Source organism: Salvia hispanica, chromosome 5, assembly GCF_029641045.1.
Source record: "Salvia hispanica isolate PSC_SH4W2 chromosome 5, Shi_PSC_v1, whole genome shotgun sequence".
In the NCBI taxonomy this organism is placed as follows: Eukaryota; Viridiplantae; Streptophyta; class Magnoliopsida; order Lamiales; family Lamiaceae; genus Salvia; species Salvia hispanica.
This window is the reverse complement of record NC_142696.1, coordinates 7723329-7738915: the sequence shown is the minus strand read 5'-3', so window position 1 is coordinate 7738915 and position 15587 is coordinate 7723329. Positions and strand designations below refer to the sequence as shown.

Here is a 15587-nt window from a genome sequence, read left to right as displayed (position 1 = left end):
CTCCTTTCCTTTCTATGGACGTAGCCAACACAACGTTGGTGAACCATGTAAATCCGTGTCTCTTTACGTTTTTTGTTTGTCTCGATTACGCAATTGCTCTATTCTGTCACAACACAAAGTAACAAAGATTTAGAACACGATATTTAAATTTTCGTGATATTAAAATGCTGAAAAACCTGATACAAACTAATATAAAAGGTACAAACAATCTTCAACAGTTACTTGACCAAAATTTCTTCGATCATACTGCGCTGGAGTTGAGCATGAATTTCTTCCTCAAGCATTGTAGTCTGTTCATGAAGAACCTAATTGGAGTAGTAGTCCCCGATTTTGGGGCTTGCGGGCTACACCGGAGCTAGGTCTAGTGTCATCCTCGCCCCAATTGGTGACTCATTCACCTTTATCCTTGACTATCATGTTAGGAATGATGATGCATGCATACACGATATTAGTGATACAAGATTTGTAGAAGAAACGCGCTAGGCCTTTCACCATTGCCTAATGCGATTGTAGTACACCAGATGCCTGCTCGACATCCTTCCGTGCAGCTCTGCCTTTGAGCAAATAAATCTCTCTTCCCATCCATTGGACAAGTTATCGACTTCAAAAATACTGGCCACCTCGGGTATATGGCATCAGCCAAATAGGGTCCATATGATACTATTGGTCGTTGGCAATGAATTCGATGGTCGAGCATCTACCACAACATACTTCGTTGAAGAGAGGCGACTGGTTCAAGACATTGATGTCGTTGTTTGACCCGACCATACCAAAGTAAGCATGTTATATCCAAAGTCGTTGGTCAACAACAACTTTGAAAAACATCATAGGGTGCGTTCTTTTGTACCATTCGTGAATTGGCCTCTCTACGAGGTTGGACAATTCCTCCATAAGCCAACTGTCTTATTCTTGGTCGTGCACTTCTGCAGTATGCCAAGTCTGCCACTAGCGTCGGGACGCTGATGGAAGTATTCATCATGCTCCTCCAATTTGTTAGCAATGGCGTAAGATAACATCTCATCACATTCTAAAAAGGTCAACGAAAAACAGTCAAGCCCCACCGTGGTTTGTTGGCAAAGTAGTCTGCGATTAGTTGTTCGGGCTACGCGTGCTCTCCGAAGACTGGCTCCCGATTGAGGATTGACCTAGGTAACTGTTCTTCCTGTTGTTGCCGTCATTGCTGCATTAACCTCTCGTAATACTGCATACCATAGTCCAACATGGCTTGCTCTAAGGCACCCGTAAGATCGACACCTTCGGGATTCATTTGGAGTAGATTTTGGGAAAAATAGGAAGAGATACTTGATTGGAGTGAAGGGGTGAATGAAATAACATGAGAAGTTAGGTATTTACAATGTTTTTTTAAAAATAAAAAAAATTCAAGGACAAATTCCGCGAAACACCTTGCAATAGCACCGATCGGCGCGCCCTAGGGTGGGTTTATCGTCCAAGTACCTGCAATAGTGCTAATAAACCCGCCGATCGTATAGGAAGGGTTTATCAGCGCTATTGGGCATTCCCCTTGGTGAATGTCGCCACCATTCACCAATTTGAAAACAGATCCAAAAAATGAATTGACCACTTTCAATTTGAGATACGACTGCTGAGCCCACTCCGGCTCAGCCGCACCAGCCAGGGGGCGAGCCGCCAACTCCACCCAGAAGGTAATGGGTTACTCCTACAGCACGTCCTTGGGTCGGGTCAACAACAAACATACTCTCCCAACAAAGGAAGGATTTCAGACCGCAAGCAGATTTATACCATCAAAACTTTTGAGTCAGCTATATCATCCAAAATTGTGCCCTATTTTCTATCCTTAAAAAAATCGAGATTATAATTCCATGATAATATATGATACCAATGAATTGCATCCATTTATAAGTCCAAAGCCAATTTTTTCATGTTACATTGCAGAATGAAATAAGCAACCACCTTTCCATCCATGTGAATTCTTGGCGTTGGACCGGGTTTCGCACTCGTTTTGTTCTCTCTCTGGTTGACTGAGTTTGGAGAAGCGAGCACTCTCATCTTCTGATCGCTTGTCCAGCCATGCCAAGATGTCTGTGAACACAATCTTGATGTTGTCGTCAGGCTCGCCCGCCGTTAGCCCATGCCACATCCCGGCATACATCTTCATCGTCTTGTCTGCGCTGCTGGCTTGCTCGTACAAGGCCCTGCTAACTTCCGGATCTGTCACAGTGTCTGCTTCACCGTGCAAAACGAAGAATGGCAGTGTCACCTGTCGAATGATAAACAAAATATAAGTTTCTCATATAACATGGAAAGAAATGCAACATGAAAATGTAATCCAACGAGAGGTATCATGGAAACGAGTACACAAACGGAATCCAAGCTCAAAGATATAGATTGCATCACGAAATGTATCAAGAAAATGTAACAACAAAACCAATTGAAAAAATGAAATCGAAGAGAGAAATGAATTTAGTATGTTGTGTTGATTATGTGCATACTTCAAGAATCTCAAATTCGTCAAGAAGAGCAGATGATTTAACGAACATGGAGTATGAAAAGAAGCACTCAATGTCAGCAGCACCGATAATAGTAAAAAACAACGAAACGAGCTCGTGAAATGAAAGAAAAAAACAACTGAATTAGTATAGGAGACACCTCATTCAAGCTGTCCTCGAGGTTCATGCTAGTTCTGAGAAGTTCAAGCGCTGTCTTTAACCTTGGTTTCTCTTGATATATCAACTTGTTGCCACGTATCTGCGTGAAAATGCCGTGGCGTTCATAATTGTACCACAAAACTATATCGAGAAAAATGTCAAATTCTGGAAGTTTAACACTCACCTGTTCTCGTTTTACAGGATCCTTGAAGGCTGAATCAATGACATCCTTTGTTGGAACAATCTTCCATTTAGGAATGACGTCTTCGACTCTAGTTAAAAGGCTGATGGTTATAGGGTGTGGCTTCACCTTCTCCGATATCTAACAATTTCACAACAAAAGCGAAACCAAAATCAACACAAGTGAGTCTCTGCTGTATGTCGGTACACAGTATTACTAAATATGCACAAAGACATGGACCAAACACTAAAGTTCGATATCTCTATTGACAAATTGAAACGCATTGCACGACCTTGCACATAGGAGCGACTAGAATGGCACCATCCCAAAAACTAGCATCTTTCTTGTGTATTAGCAGAGCAACTGCGCCTCCCATTGATTCTCCGTATAAGAATCTTCTCTTTCTCTTATACTCTTCCCGTGCTGAAAAATTCAAGAAAACCATTATTGCTTATTACTATTGAAGAGGATTCTCAAGTGTGAAATATAATTAGCAATCAGGTTCGTTCCATATATCTCTACAAACTAATCAATTCCATCCTCCCTGATTCATGATTTTTTACCACCAGAGTTCGGTGACTCACCACAGACCGACTTGAAATATTCACTGCAGTCGTTAACAATATTGTCGAACCTCTTGATGTAACATCGAGCACCTGAGGACTGTCCGTGGCCTTCGTAATCAATTCCAAACACAGCATAGCCATGATTCGACTGTTCAACCCCAACACCTAACGATCAAAACAATAAAAGGATAAAATTATTCAATTGGAACTTAAAAAGTGTCAATTCATGTTATAGTTCTAATACAATCACTACTAGAGTAACTTTACACCGATACAAGTCTTAAGGAATCATATCCTGGCATCGCCTAAATCAACAAAGTGCAGCCATGATGAAACAACGAACACACACCTAGGTTTTCCACTCTAACCAGATTATTAGATTAACGTGCCTCCATAAATATATATCGATAGAGAACATCAGTTAGGTAAACCTAATAACCAAACAATGAAAATTTCTTGGTCAAGTAGCAATCGACATTCTAACCTCGCACTAATAGTAGTACCTTTACCATGCTAAATGACTGAAATAGATAACGGTGAACAAGCATCCTATCACATCCTCGAGATAAGTCTTTTGGCATACAATCGACTAACCGGTTCTTGCACTTACGATTAAGGTATCGAGTTATGTACTCATTTGCAACACAATTTCCAAGTTCATCCAAGTTAATAAAAATATCAAACAAACAACAGATTTAAGCAGAATTCTATGATGGAAACAAACAACACTCACATGTTTCTACACACATCATTCAATTATGAAAACTGACAGTTCTAATGTGAGATAAAATTACCTTTCATGAAGTTACCACATTCCATGCCATAACCTGCAATCCATTCATTACCATCATTTAAAATGAAAAACATTGATGAAGAAAACACATTAGAATGAGTTTGTATGTGAGAGAGAGAGAGAGTGGAGAAACCATGGCAGAGAAAAACCAGAGATTTTGGAGAAGAAATAGGCAACCATTTGCAAGTAAACAGCTCCACCCCTCTAGAATTCGTTATATACTCCTAAAATTCAACACAAAAACAAGCTCATGTCAACAAAATTCTCGAAGCATTTAGCCAAAAAAAAAAAAGAAGAATCAAACAAAGGCCACCTCACAATATATAACATCCATCTAGATCCAATTTTACCGGATCAAAACACAAACATATTTTGACTTGAGACTAGAAAATAAGCAAAATTATTTTTCAACTATGAAGAAAGTGGATAAGGCACGAGCAAATGAGGCGGTTTGATTGATGTGGTTGTATTATTTGGTTTTGATTAAAATGAAGTTGGAAAAGTTCCAAATTCTGTGCTTGGGGTTACGTGTAGACGAAACTGGCAATATAATAGAATATTTATATGAATATGATGGGGATGCATGTGGGGTGAATCATTGGAATTGAGGATGAAGATTCAGACACCCATTCTTCTTCACCCTCCTCTCGCTCTCTCTTCATCACGTTTCTCGAAATTTATAGTCATCGCCCATCATTCTATCGAAGCCACCTGTCTATGCCCATCAATATATTTTAATTTCATTTCGACTAAATTAGGATGCATCCTTATTAATCAAACTAGGATATCCTCGTCGCGTTGCGCAGCTGACAAAATTCGTCAAATCCTATAATCCGAGCGAGGTGTGAATGAAGGAAATTATTTAACAATATTTTAAGGCTATATACTTAATATTATAAGTACTACTACTATTATAAAAACTAGTCTTAATCCACGTGCGATGCACGACGGAATATTTTTTTGTCATACAATTTTAAATTGTTAATCGATTAATTAAAATAAGAAACAATATAATTATATACGATTTAAAATAGAAAAATATACTACTATGTAATAAAAAATCAATAAATATATACTCCTCAATTCATTTTACACCTAAAGACATTAACTTAAACATATTTAAAATTGAATTGAGACAAACACAATTATTTGGACAATGATAAAGAGACTACATTAAGTGTTGACATTTTTGAAAAATATGTTTAAAACAATCCTTCATATTTCTCTACTAAAAATAATAAATTGTGTAAAGATGAAGATAAATACTATGTATGTTTGAGTTAAGGATGTTACAATTCTTCTCTCTAAGAACTGTAAGAAATATTGGGATAAAATTCTGGAACCATATACACGCGGTACTCTAACTTTTGTAATCAAAGGAAAAAAACAACAATAAATGAAATGGAAATTACAATGAAAATTAGTCAAGAAAAACCATCTTTCCGCAAGACAAATTACATCACGGTTAGTGCTCTCGGATTGACATATTTTCCCCAGAGATGAAAACGACTTCTTCCTAACGTATATAACATCTCAAACCTGCTAGGCACCTATAAACTTGACAGGGCTCCAAAATCGAGCAAAACAATGTTCCTAAAATGTGTAATAAAATGTTGAGAGCTGAGAGAGAATGAAGAATGTTTTGTTAGTGTGTATATTGTATTTCATCCACAATTCTATGCCTTTTATAGGTACAAAATTAGTAAATGAGAGATCATGGAATTAAAACATCATAATTTTAAAATCAAGACAATATAGGTTACAAAATTTGTTAAATGCTCATTATTCTATTTAAATATTTGTAACTACCAATGAGTCATTGTAGTCCTTTAAGAATTAGTCAAATGCTCATTAAATAACTAAATAAATATTCATGAGTTACTTAAAATATTCAAATTGGTCCATAACTTATAAATATTTCAGAATAAGGACAAAACATATAAATATTTCAAGAAAAGGCCAAAACTCGCCTTTTATATATGTATAGATAAATTATTCAATCTATTTAAAACTTTACAATATAGAAAAATTACTATTAATATAACAAATGCAACAAATTGAATATAAGTAATTAACCATTAATATTACTTTGATATATCATGATTTGTACAATATTACTCACTTTTATAAGATATAGTTCAATATTCCGTATAATGTTAATATAATATTTAATAAAACAAGTGCAAATGAAATAAAATTATACGCACTTCAATATTGAGTATAATCTTTATACAATGATATTTAAAAATTTAACTATACTCTTTTCAACTACTCGTAGATTTTAATCAAATTATAATATTAGTTATTTACTTTTCACCTACCATTAAATAAAACCAACAATAACTACACCTACACGAAACAAAAACTCATGCGAATCTTCTCTCAAGTCATTCCACTTAAATCTTCAACAAAGTCCTCTCTGTCACAAAATGTCTTCAGATTCTTCATCTTACAACATAGTATACATGGACGATTTTAACAAATTCTTCAAGATGATTGATTTAGAACAACAATAAAAACTGCTATGTATATGCTAAACAACATCTTTTAAGATAGATTATCAATTATATTGAAATTTGTTTGGTACTTTTAGTTTTAAAATAGTCAAACTGATCTAGATGCACAAAATTAATACATTCATTTTAAATATTCAAACAGATGTTCCCAATATGTTTTCAAAGACATCATGGAGATACAATGGGACCAAAGTGCACAATAGAGAACAAATTTGGCAAAACTTGGAAGACAAAGCTCAAAATACTTCCAAATGGAAGAATGTCCTTGGATGAGGGATGGGAGCAATTCCACAAGGCTCACAACTTAAACTCTGAAGACTTCTTGATTTTTCATTATGTGGCACACAATCATTTCTCCGTGGAAATGTTTGATAAATCAGGGTGTGGTAAAGTATTCTAACAACCAGGTAATTAATTAAAATAAATTCAACTTTGTCAATAAAAATTTTAGTTCTCCATGTTTTAATTAATCCTTTATAGGTTCAACTGGCCAAGAAATGCACAACGCATCATCTTCACATTCGATTGCTTCACCTTCTTCCAAATCAACCATCACAAAATCAAACCGAAAAAGATTTGTAAGAATTTATATTTTTACATCATATACACATTTGAGATGAACATAGTGTTAATTTATTTATAAATTGAACAATCGAAACTAATAACTTAATGTAATTAACATCATAACACATACCAATCCAATTTTGGAGAGCACATGCGACAGACAAAGATGTTGAAGTGGTTGTTTTGGAATTCCAAAACAACACATGGCAAATGATGTTGAAGAAAGCTGAAGATAGAGTTGTAATCTACACAGGATGGTCCACTTTCTACAATAATAGTTCATTGTATGTTGGAATACAATTGAAATTTGAATTGCTAATCAGCAACCCTACCATCAAATTCAAAGTTACTGTAACCGAGGTAAATCATAATTAGTCCAAAACTTATTTTAACTCTATAAAACAATAAATGTTTGCTTGATAAATAAAAAACCAATCTTGCACTATATCTTATGCAGTGATAATAGCTGACGACATGAAGTATTTTGAAGAAAAGCCTAATCAGGTAAGTTAATTTGATGACAATATTTTAAAGACCAAACAATATGTACTTTAATTAACTCTCTTTTTAATGCTTTTGTAGAAGTGAGTAATATTTTGCATATATTCTACTCCATGTTATCACTTTAAAAATCTCTACAACTGTAACTATAAAATAATAATATGATATTACATTTATGATGCAACTATCGATAGCCTAGTATATAATACAAATACAAACATTTACATATATATAGTAAACCTAATGATAAACAAAAAATTTTTTCAGATAAATGATAAAAATACAATTTCTAAAATCAAAACTTCCTTTTATGAATAAGAACCACATTTGTGCACAATAGGTTTTCCAAAAACATGACAATCTAGAAAATCAAATAATAGTGTATAGTATAATAATACAAAAAACAAATTACAAATTTATTAGATAATAAACCAATTTTTGGATGTACAAAATTTGGAAACATATGTTTATATATATACATCTTTATAATTATTAGTTTAGAAATATCTACATGACAAATAAAAAATTATACATTTAATAAACTAAATTTGATGACAAGATGTTTATCTCTGTAGAACGATATTATTACATCTACAGTGACACAAAAGTTAATTATTACATCTACAATATAGAATGCTATTACCCCATTTTGACTCTTTCTACACTCCAATAGCTAATAAACCTATGATAGTTAATGATGATGGGTACTGATAAAATGCAAACTTATATATTGTACAAACTCAAAACTCTTCAACACAGCTTCAACACAATTCCAATACGATATCAACACAGTGTAAAATTTCAAAATTTTAATGTCAACACAGTATCAACACAATATTAACAATCATTAACTACCGTTGAAATTCGGTTGACATTTTCCTGTTGATGCTTTTTTGTGATCTGTGAACATTTTTCAATAGTTCAGATCACAGTTTTGAGTTTGTACAATATATAGAGTTTTCATTTGATCACATCCCTAATGATGACAAATATATAAATAATATTAATTAGTTACGCAATGATCTAATTATAATATTATTCAATAACAAATTGGTTAACGGAGAATACGCATGTACAAAATCGAATACAAAATATTAAAATCATTCTTACCTACCATTCAATAAAGGCAACAACCATTTCCATCTTCCACAATTACTCCTGTAAATTTCCTCTCTTATCTAAAACCATTTTCATTTCCAATTATTCTCTTTGTTAATCTCAAAAGTTCAATTTGTTAAAAAATGTCTATGCAACCAGAGGAGAGATACTCGGCAGATAGCATTACACAGTTCTTTACAGTAATTTCATCCGAAAAACAATCAAAGCTGGTATGTATTGAAATTTATTTAATACTTTTGTTTATTTTTAATATAACATTCTTTATGTCATCTAGATTCAAAAAAACAATTATATTAATGTTAAATAATACAACAGATCTTCCCATAAAAATTTCAAGCAAAATATCGAAATGAGCTTTTTTTTATTATTTTTTTATTTTATAATGAACACCTTCACGGTGGAGGGTTGAGCAATATCAAAATGAGCTTGGCCCAACATGTGAACTCGAAAACGGTTTCCACAGATTCTGGACAACAAAACTCAGAATACTTCCAAGCGGAAGAATGTGCTTGGAAGACGGATGGAAAAAATTCCACAACGATAACCACTTGAAAAAAAGGAGATTTCTTGAAATATCATGTTTCAATCGCAACCTTGAAAGTGATGTATGAATCTGGTAAGAGCATAAAAGTAACTATGCTCCCAATTTCCAAACTATTTTCATCATAGAAAATTCTCCTACCACTATGCAAAATTAGCAAATCATCATCAAATTGTGTTACTTTCATAGAATAATTTCGACGACGACTCGTAAGAACAATTTGATGACCTTCCCTTTCAGGTAGATGTTGCCTCCAAAATGAAAATAGTAGTTCATTTGAAAAACAAAATACCATGATCATAATTATATTAAAAATTTTAATCGTACAAAATTAATTGAAACAATAAAAAACATGTTAATCTAAAAAGTTTACTTTAATAAAATCATATTTTAGATTATTATTAATAAAGAGTAATAAATTAGAGTAATAAAATGTATTATACACAGAGAAAAATTACCAATTGATATCGTTTTTCTTCTTGTATAACTATACTAAATGAAGGTCCTCCTTGATAATTCTGACGAACTGCCGAATTCCGTAAAATACCTAAAATTATAACAATAAGATTCAATTGTTAAATATAAATAAGATTGTATGTATTTAAATTCAAATCAACTTATATATAATTAAAACAATTACTTGGTAATCTTGGTGCATGCTTAATTAAGCCATAACTCGCGTAGATATCAGCGGTAAACAACCCATCACCTTTGTACTCCAAAATTATAGTGTCACCCACTACAACTTTATTCTCGGTGATAAAATTATCCCATCCTTCTACTAAAAAATAACATCTATGTCAAAAAAAACCTTCAACTTCCCATTGAAATAGAGTGGAAAACATCATTATTTTACACTCTGCAGGAATTAAACACATATCACTTCCTAGAAAGTTAGGAGGAAGTACCTATAAAAATAAAATAAAATAAATAAATCGAATAACCAGTCAATAAATAATATTTTAATAATTAGTATTATAATCAAAAAAATGAAATACTAATTTTAACATCTTACTAATTTTCTTAAATCAAAATTCCTGCCCACATGAATACAGATCTTCGGCTGCACATCAAAGCTAGGACTTAAAAAAGATTCCCCATCAGAACTCTCCATTTCATCCTACAAATAAAGAAGACTATATTAGACAAACAATAACATACTGAAAATAGTATTCCTACAATATCCATTCCGAATTTAAATAATCCAAATATTTAAGGTTTTTTTCGTACAAAATTCATTATAAGTAATCAATTTGAAATACTACCAATTTTTGTAAATAATAAAAAATCTTACTCCACAAAGCAAAACAATCCGAAATTTTACCGCTGTTTTGCTTTTCTTTGAGCTGAAACTGAAAAGGTTCTGAGAACCCAAATCACTATTTACAGAGAGAGAAACTGAAGAAAATTAATTAGCCAGAGCACAACGTCATTCTTTAAAATAGACACGATTACCAACAATTTTTAATTAAAAACCTGAAATCAAAACACACTTTAAATATAAAACTAAATATGACCTACGGAGTATAAATAAATATAAAAAAGATTGATCACAAACAATAATATTTTGTAGTAAAAAAAAAGTGATACTATAATTAGTAATTTGATGTATTAATCATAAATTAAAATAATAAATATAGTTAGTAGGCAATTTAAAAGTTATTACTATTACAATTCTATATAATTTTCAATTCTTTATATAAATTCAAAATTAAACAATTTATACAGACATCATTAACATATAACCCTCAATATTATGCACGTCCCACATAATATGAAACACCCATATATTAAAATTAATGCATAAATAAACCAGTGTTTTATTAAATAATTAGTTTATAGTTGTACAATTTTTTCCATGTTAATATACTAAAAATTTTAACAGTATATTTACAAGACATATAATAAACAATAATATCTACTTTTAAACACATGTGTTTTTATCATAGGAACAATATTTAAAATCTTGATCGTACTAAAACTATATTGAAGCTATATTGAGGACATTTGAGTTTGTACAATATATAAGTTTGCATTTTATCATTACCATATTACATATTCTATTAGTTCTAAAAATAAATGTTGATATTCAAATGACTTTATTTTTATAATTAATTAATTATCTTCATTCAAATTCAACTTGGCATAAACATAAACTTGTACCATAAATATATCCATAGTAATAAAAATAATTTATTAATATAATACCATTAGTTTAAGTTATATATTTTATCTATGTAAAATTATGTAGTAATATTGTCACCACCGCACTTTGCTAAGGATAGCAAACACGGTTTATCACGACTAATGGAGGATTAAAGAAGCGGAGAAGAAAGGGGGATCTCGGCAAAACTGATATGAGTGAAATTAAATTTGAATAACTGGCAAAATATATCAGAGTGCATGATACAAAGGAACATAAGCTCATTATTTACATTGCAGCGGAAGAATCAAGAGAGAATGACACTGTGTATGGAGACACGATGCATCCAAGCATTTATCACACTGAAACACATTCGCCATCCTTGCTCAACATCGCCCCTCATCGTCACCGCTTAACCTGCATATTTAGAAATATATGCAGGGCTGAGTACAAAGGTACTCAGTGAACACATTGCCAAAAAATACACATATACATTTGAAAAAAAAAATATTGTCAAGCCATCATCACAGTAACACTCAGGGGTTTTATTGAAAAGACCTGAGCTTACTAAAAATATTCACATTGGGCTACAGCCCCCTTTTTTTTTTTTTCCTGTACATAGACATATCTGATCATCTTGTGCCGCTGAGATGGTATTCTCATACGGTCACCTTCCCTGCCCAACAGGTCAGAGATATCCTTGTGCCGCTGAGATGGTGTTCTCATACGGTCACCTTCTCTGCCCAACAGGTCAGAGGTATCCTTGTGCCGGGAAGGTGGCCACCTTCCACGGTCACCTTCTCTGTCGTCCGTTCGGTCAGAGGTATCCCGTGTACACTAGTCCGAGCGGGGACACCACCCTCACTGGGACCCGAATTCGACTTATATATCATCAGTCATAATTCACTTGGTCTTAGCCAACAGATAAGCATCATACACAAAACATTTATGGCAAGACAACATTAAAATCACGAACACGTGTTCGAGTTTTCACAAAATATAATTTATATTTTTAGTATAAGAAAACTCACCTCGCTCGTTTAATTTCCTTAACTTGAGATTCTCGCTCCGACTTTAATTTGCAAAGATAACCTTTTTGATAACAAAACAATATAATGTGATATACTAATCAAACTTCAAGAAATGCTTAAACTTTAATAGGATTGCATGCCTCCTAATTAATCTCTTTCATTTTGTTTATTTATTTATTGTTTATCCTTTAGAAGATTTCTAGAACTCATATATTATTTGATGCTTCTTCTTCCACTATTCTCGGGTTTCGACTGAAGTGATATTCCATATACTACTACAAATTTACGCAAAACTATAACAACTTAGATCACAACTAATTATTTTAGTTTGCTTAACCAATTTATTCTTCAGTCCAAAATTCCTGTGAGAATTAATTCTATCCGATCCAACAACTCTTCTTGCTCGGATGAATTTTGGCCCAATAAATAATTATTCTATCCTACTGTATTTTTCATAGAAGTAGCCCACAATCTTCGCACTAAATTAGAAATTAATCCAACTCTAATTAAATTAATTAGGAAAAGGAGCAGCCCCAATTCTAAAATGAAATCAGCCCATATACTCCCTTACGTATCGGTTTCTCTCTCTCTCTAATTCACTATTGACTTCTTTTTCCCCAAATGCACAAAATAGGAAAACACTTCCCCCAAATCAGAATTTCAATCGCCTCCCCCCTTCACACCTTGCTGCCGTCGACCAGCCGCCCACCGGCGCCGCCGCCGACTCCGATGATGTTTCCTTCTCCTCGTCTCTCTCTCTCTTTCCTCTCTTTCTCGTCTCTCCCTCCCTCTCTTTCTCTCTCTTCACCATACCGCTACCGCCGCCCAGCTTCCCCTCCATCACCTTTTTCCTCTCCCTCGGCTCCCTCTTTCACTCGGATCTGCCGCCGACGCCGATCTTCGACAGGTAGGATAGTCAACCTATTTTGTTCATCTATTTCCTCTCTCTTCTTTTTATTTATTTATCAAGATTTCATTTTTGATGTCAAAGTTTTGTTATTTCAAACTTGCAGGCTGTAACGAATAAAACTTAGTGACGGATTTTGGAGTGTGGGCTTTCATCGTTGGCGACGGGGTGCCGAGCTCGCTGCCGGAAGTCCCTCCGGCAACTCCTATGTTATTTCAAGTTAAGTTCTTAGTGTCACTTAAAATCTGCCATTTTATTTTTCATGTTTTTGAGATGCTAGCAACTATGTTCTTGAGATACTAAATTTGCCTATAAGCAATATCCATCGGATGCTAAGTTGTTATTTTGGGCAGAGGCTAAGTTTTGCCTATATACAATATGTTGCAATATGTGGAAGTATTTTGGGCAGAGGCTATATGCAATATGTGAAAAAAAGTGAGGTGTTGATGATACTCACCTTTGTGTGATTGTGAAAAGGACTTGCTGAATTCGTCTCTTTCATGATATGCAAAAGGTCCTGATGGATTGCTTCCTCCTCTTGCTTCGTTGAGAAAATATTGTGGGTGTTATTGTTTATGTGAGGCGGGGGTATGAAAATGATTGGTGGTGTATACATATATGTGCGAGAAGACGGCAACTTGGCTGACAAATCTCCCCTCCAAATATTCTCTCTGTCAGAAAATATCATCTTTGTCAGAAGATGATGATCTTCTCACCTGATCCTTCTAGGATACGCCTAATCCCTTTTTTTTTACTCCTTCCGTCCCAAGATAAGCGACCTACTTCTTTTGGGCACAGAATTTAAGGAATGATATTTAAATAAGTTAAAGTGAAGAGAGTAAAGTATGAGAGAGGGAAAAGTAGAGGAGAGAAGAGAGAATAAAGTAGGTGGAGAATAAAGTAAGAGAGATGACTTTTTGCTAAAAATGGAAATAGGTCACTTAAAGTGGGACACCCCAAAAAGGAATACAAGTCACTTATCTTGGGACGGAGGGAGTACTATTCTATTAGTTTAGTTATTTGGGCATTTATTCATCTAATATTTGTTTAATTTGGTGTAGAAAAAAAAAACCCGGTTCAGGCTCTTGGCTTTGGTGTAGGAAAACAAATAACATCCACAGTTATCCCTGATGATGCACCGGACTTTCTTGAAGTACGAGCACGATCGTTGAATGGGCTGCGTGAACTTTTCCCTAATTGTAATAGATACGGATTTCATAAATTTGTATAATAGTACTTTAGCGGACTTCGAAAATACGCCAGACATTATAAACTTTTACTTGTTTTTTTTTTGTAGTTGCACTTGAAATGTTCATTTATAATTCCAAGATCGATTATTATAAACGTAGAGGGCAAGTTTCGAATTCTCCAACGATCACTAATTTTAAATTTTAATTTAATTTTTTTTTGACTAATAATAATAATAATAATTACAGTAACAGTAATAATGTACGAAAGTTCAGGCTGTTATAAATATAAACTACCATCACAAATCTTATGCTCCTATATAATAATATAAAATTTAAATATCAATATGTAACCACCTAAATCTAAAATGAATCAACAAATAATAATAACAACTACCGTTCAAAGTAATGATGACTCCAAGCTGATTGACAATCTCACATACAGTATATATCGAAACTCACAAAATCAAAAATATATTTTTATGCTTCTTCGGTGCAATATCTAAAATCTCAACAAAAAGCTAATCTTCCCAAAATACATGTCTAATTACCAAAAATAATCAAAAGTAGACAAAAACAAAACAAAACTAATATTTTACATTTTTATCAGTAAAACTTAAATAATACTATCTTGAAATGCTCAACAGCCTTATTATCAATTAAATTATTATTGTAATACTATATTTTTTTATTACAAACAAATCTCTACATCATGATAACAATGAATCATAATATTAATTAATAGATACAAGCTTAACAAACAACAAAAGGCTCTAATAAATAATATTTTCTAAATAATATAAAAAAGAAAAAAAATAGATTATTTTAACTTTACCTTAACTTACATACTCCCTCCTAGGAAATATGTACAGAAAATCCAATAGGTAATGAAAAAAGTAAAAATGATTGGA

At 33.1% G+C, this 15587-nt stretch overlaps 1 protein-coding gene and 2 long non-coding RNA genes across 4 annotated transcripts; 1 reads left to right on the top strand and 2 right to left on the bottom strand.

Moving 5' to 3' along the window:
* Positions 1 to 1829: 1829 nt before the first annotated feature.
* LOC125188488 (caffeoylshikimate esterase-like) lies at positions 1830 to 4786 on the bottom strand. 2 transcript variants are annotated; one of them, XM_048085348.2, is made up of 8 exons: positions 4481 to 4786; positions 4301 to 4391; positions 4169 to 4201; positions 3393 to 3539; positions 3101 to 3231; positions 2812 to 2949; positions 2629 to 2727; positions 1830 to 2239 (listed from the first exon to the last, which is right to left on the bottom strand). In XM_048085348.2, exons 1-8 carry the CDS (start codon positions 4499 to 4501, stop codon positions 1904 to 1906), a joined length of 996 nt encoding a protein of 331 aa, XP_047941305.2. In that variant the 5' UTR covers positions 4502 to 4786; the 3' UTR covers positions 1830 to 1903. The 2 variants fall into 2 exon arrangements, with proteins under 2 accessions (XP_047941305.2, XP_047941306.2); XM_048085349.2 differs by having other exon boundaries at positions 4317 to 4391; positions 4481 to 4783.
* A 6980-nt stretch (positions 4787 to 11766) lies between these two features.
* LOC125188490 (uncharacterized) lies at positions 11767 to 14744 on the bottom strand. The gene is made up of 3 exons (XR_007170739.2): positions 13947 to 14744; positions 12583 to 12643; positions 11767 to 11968 (listed from the first exon to the last, which is right to left on the bottom strand). It is a non-coding gene; the product is annotated as an uncharacterized LOC125188490 (long non-coding RNA).
* Positions 12884 to 13708, top strand: LOC125188489 (uncharacterized). The gene is made up of 2 exons (XR_007170738.2): positions 12884 to 13489; positions 13596 to 13708. It is a non-coding gene; the product is annotated as an uncharacterized LOC125188489 (long non-coding RNA).
* Positions 14745 to 15587: the final 843 nt, after the last annotated feature.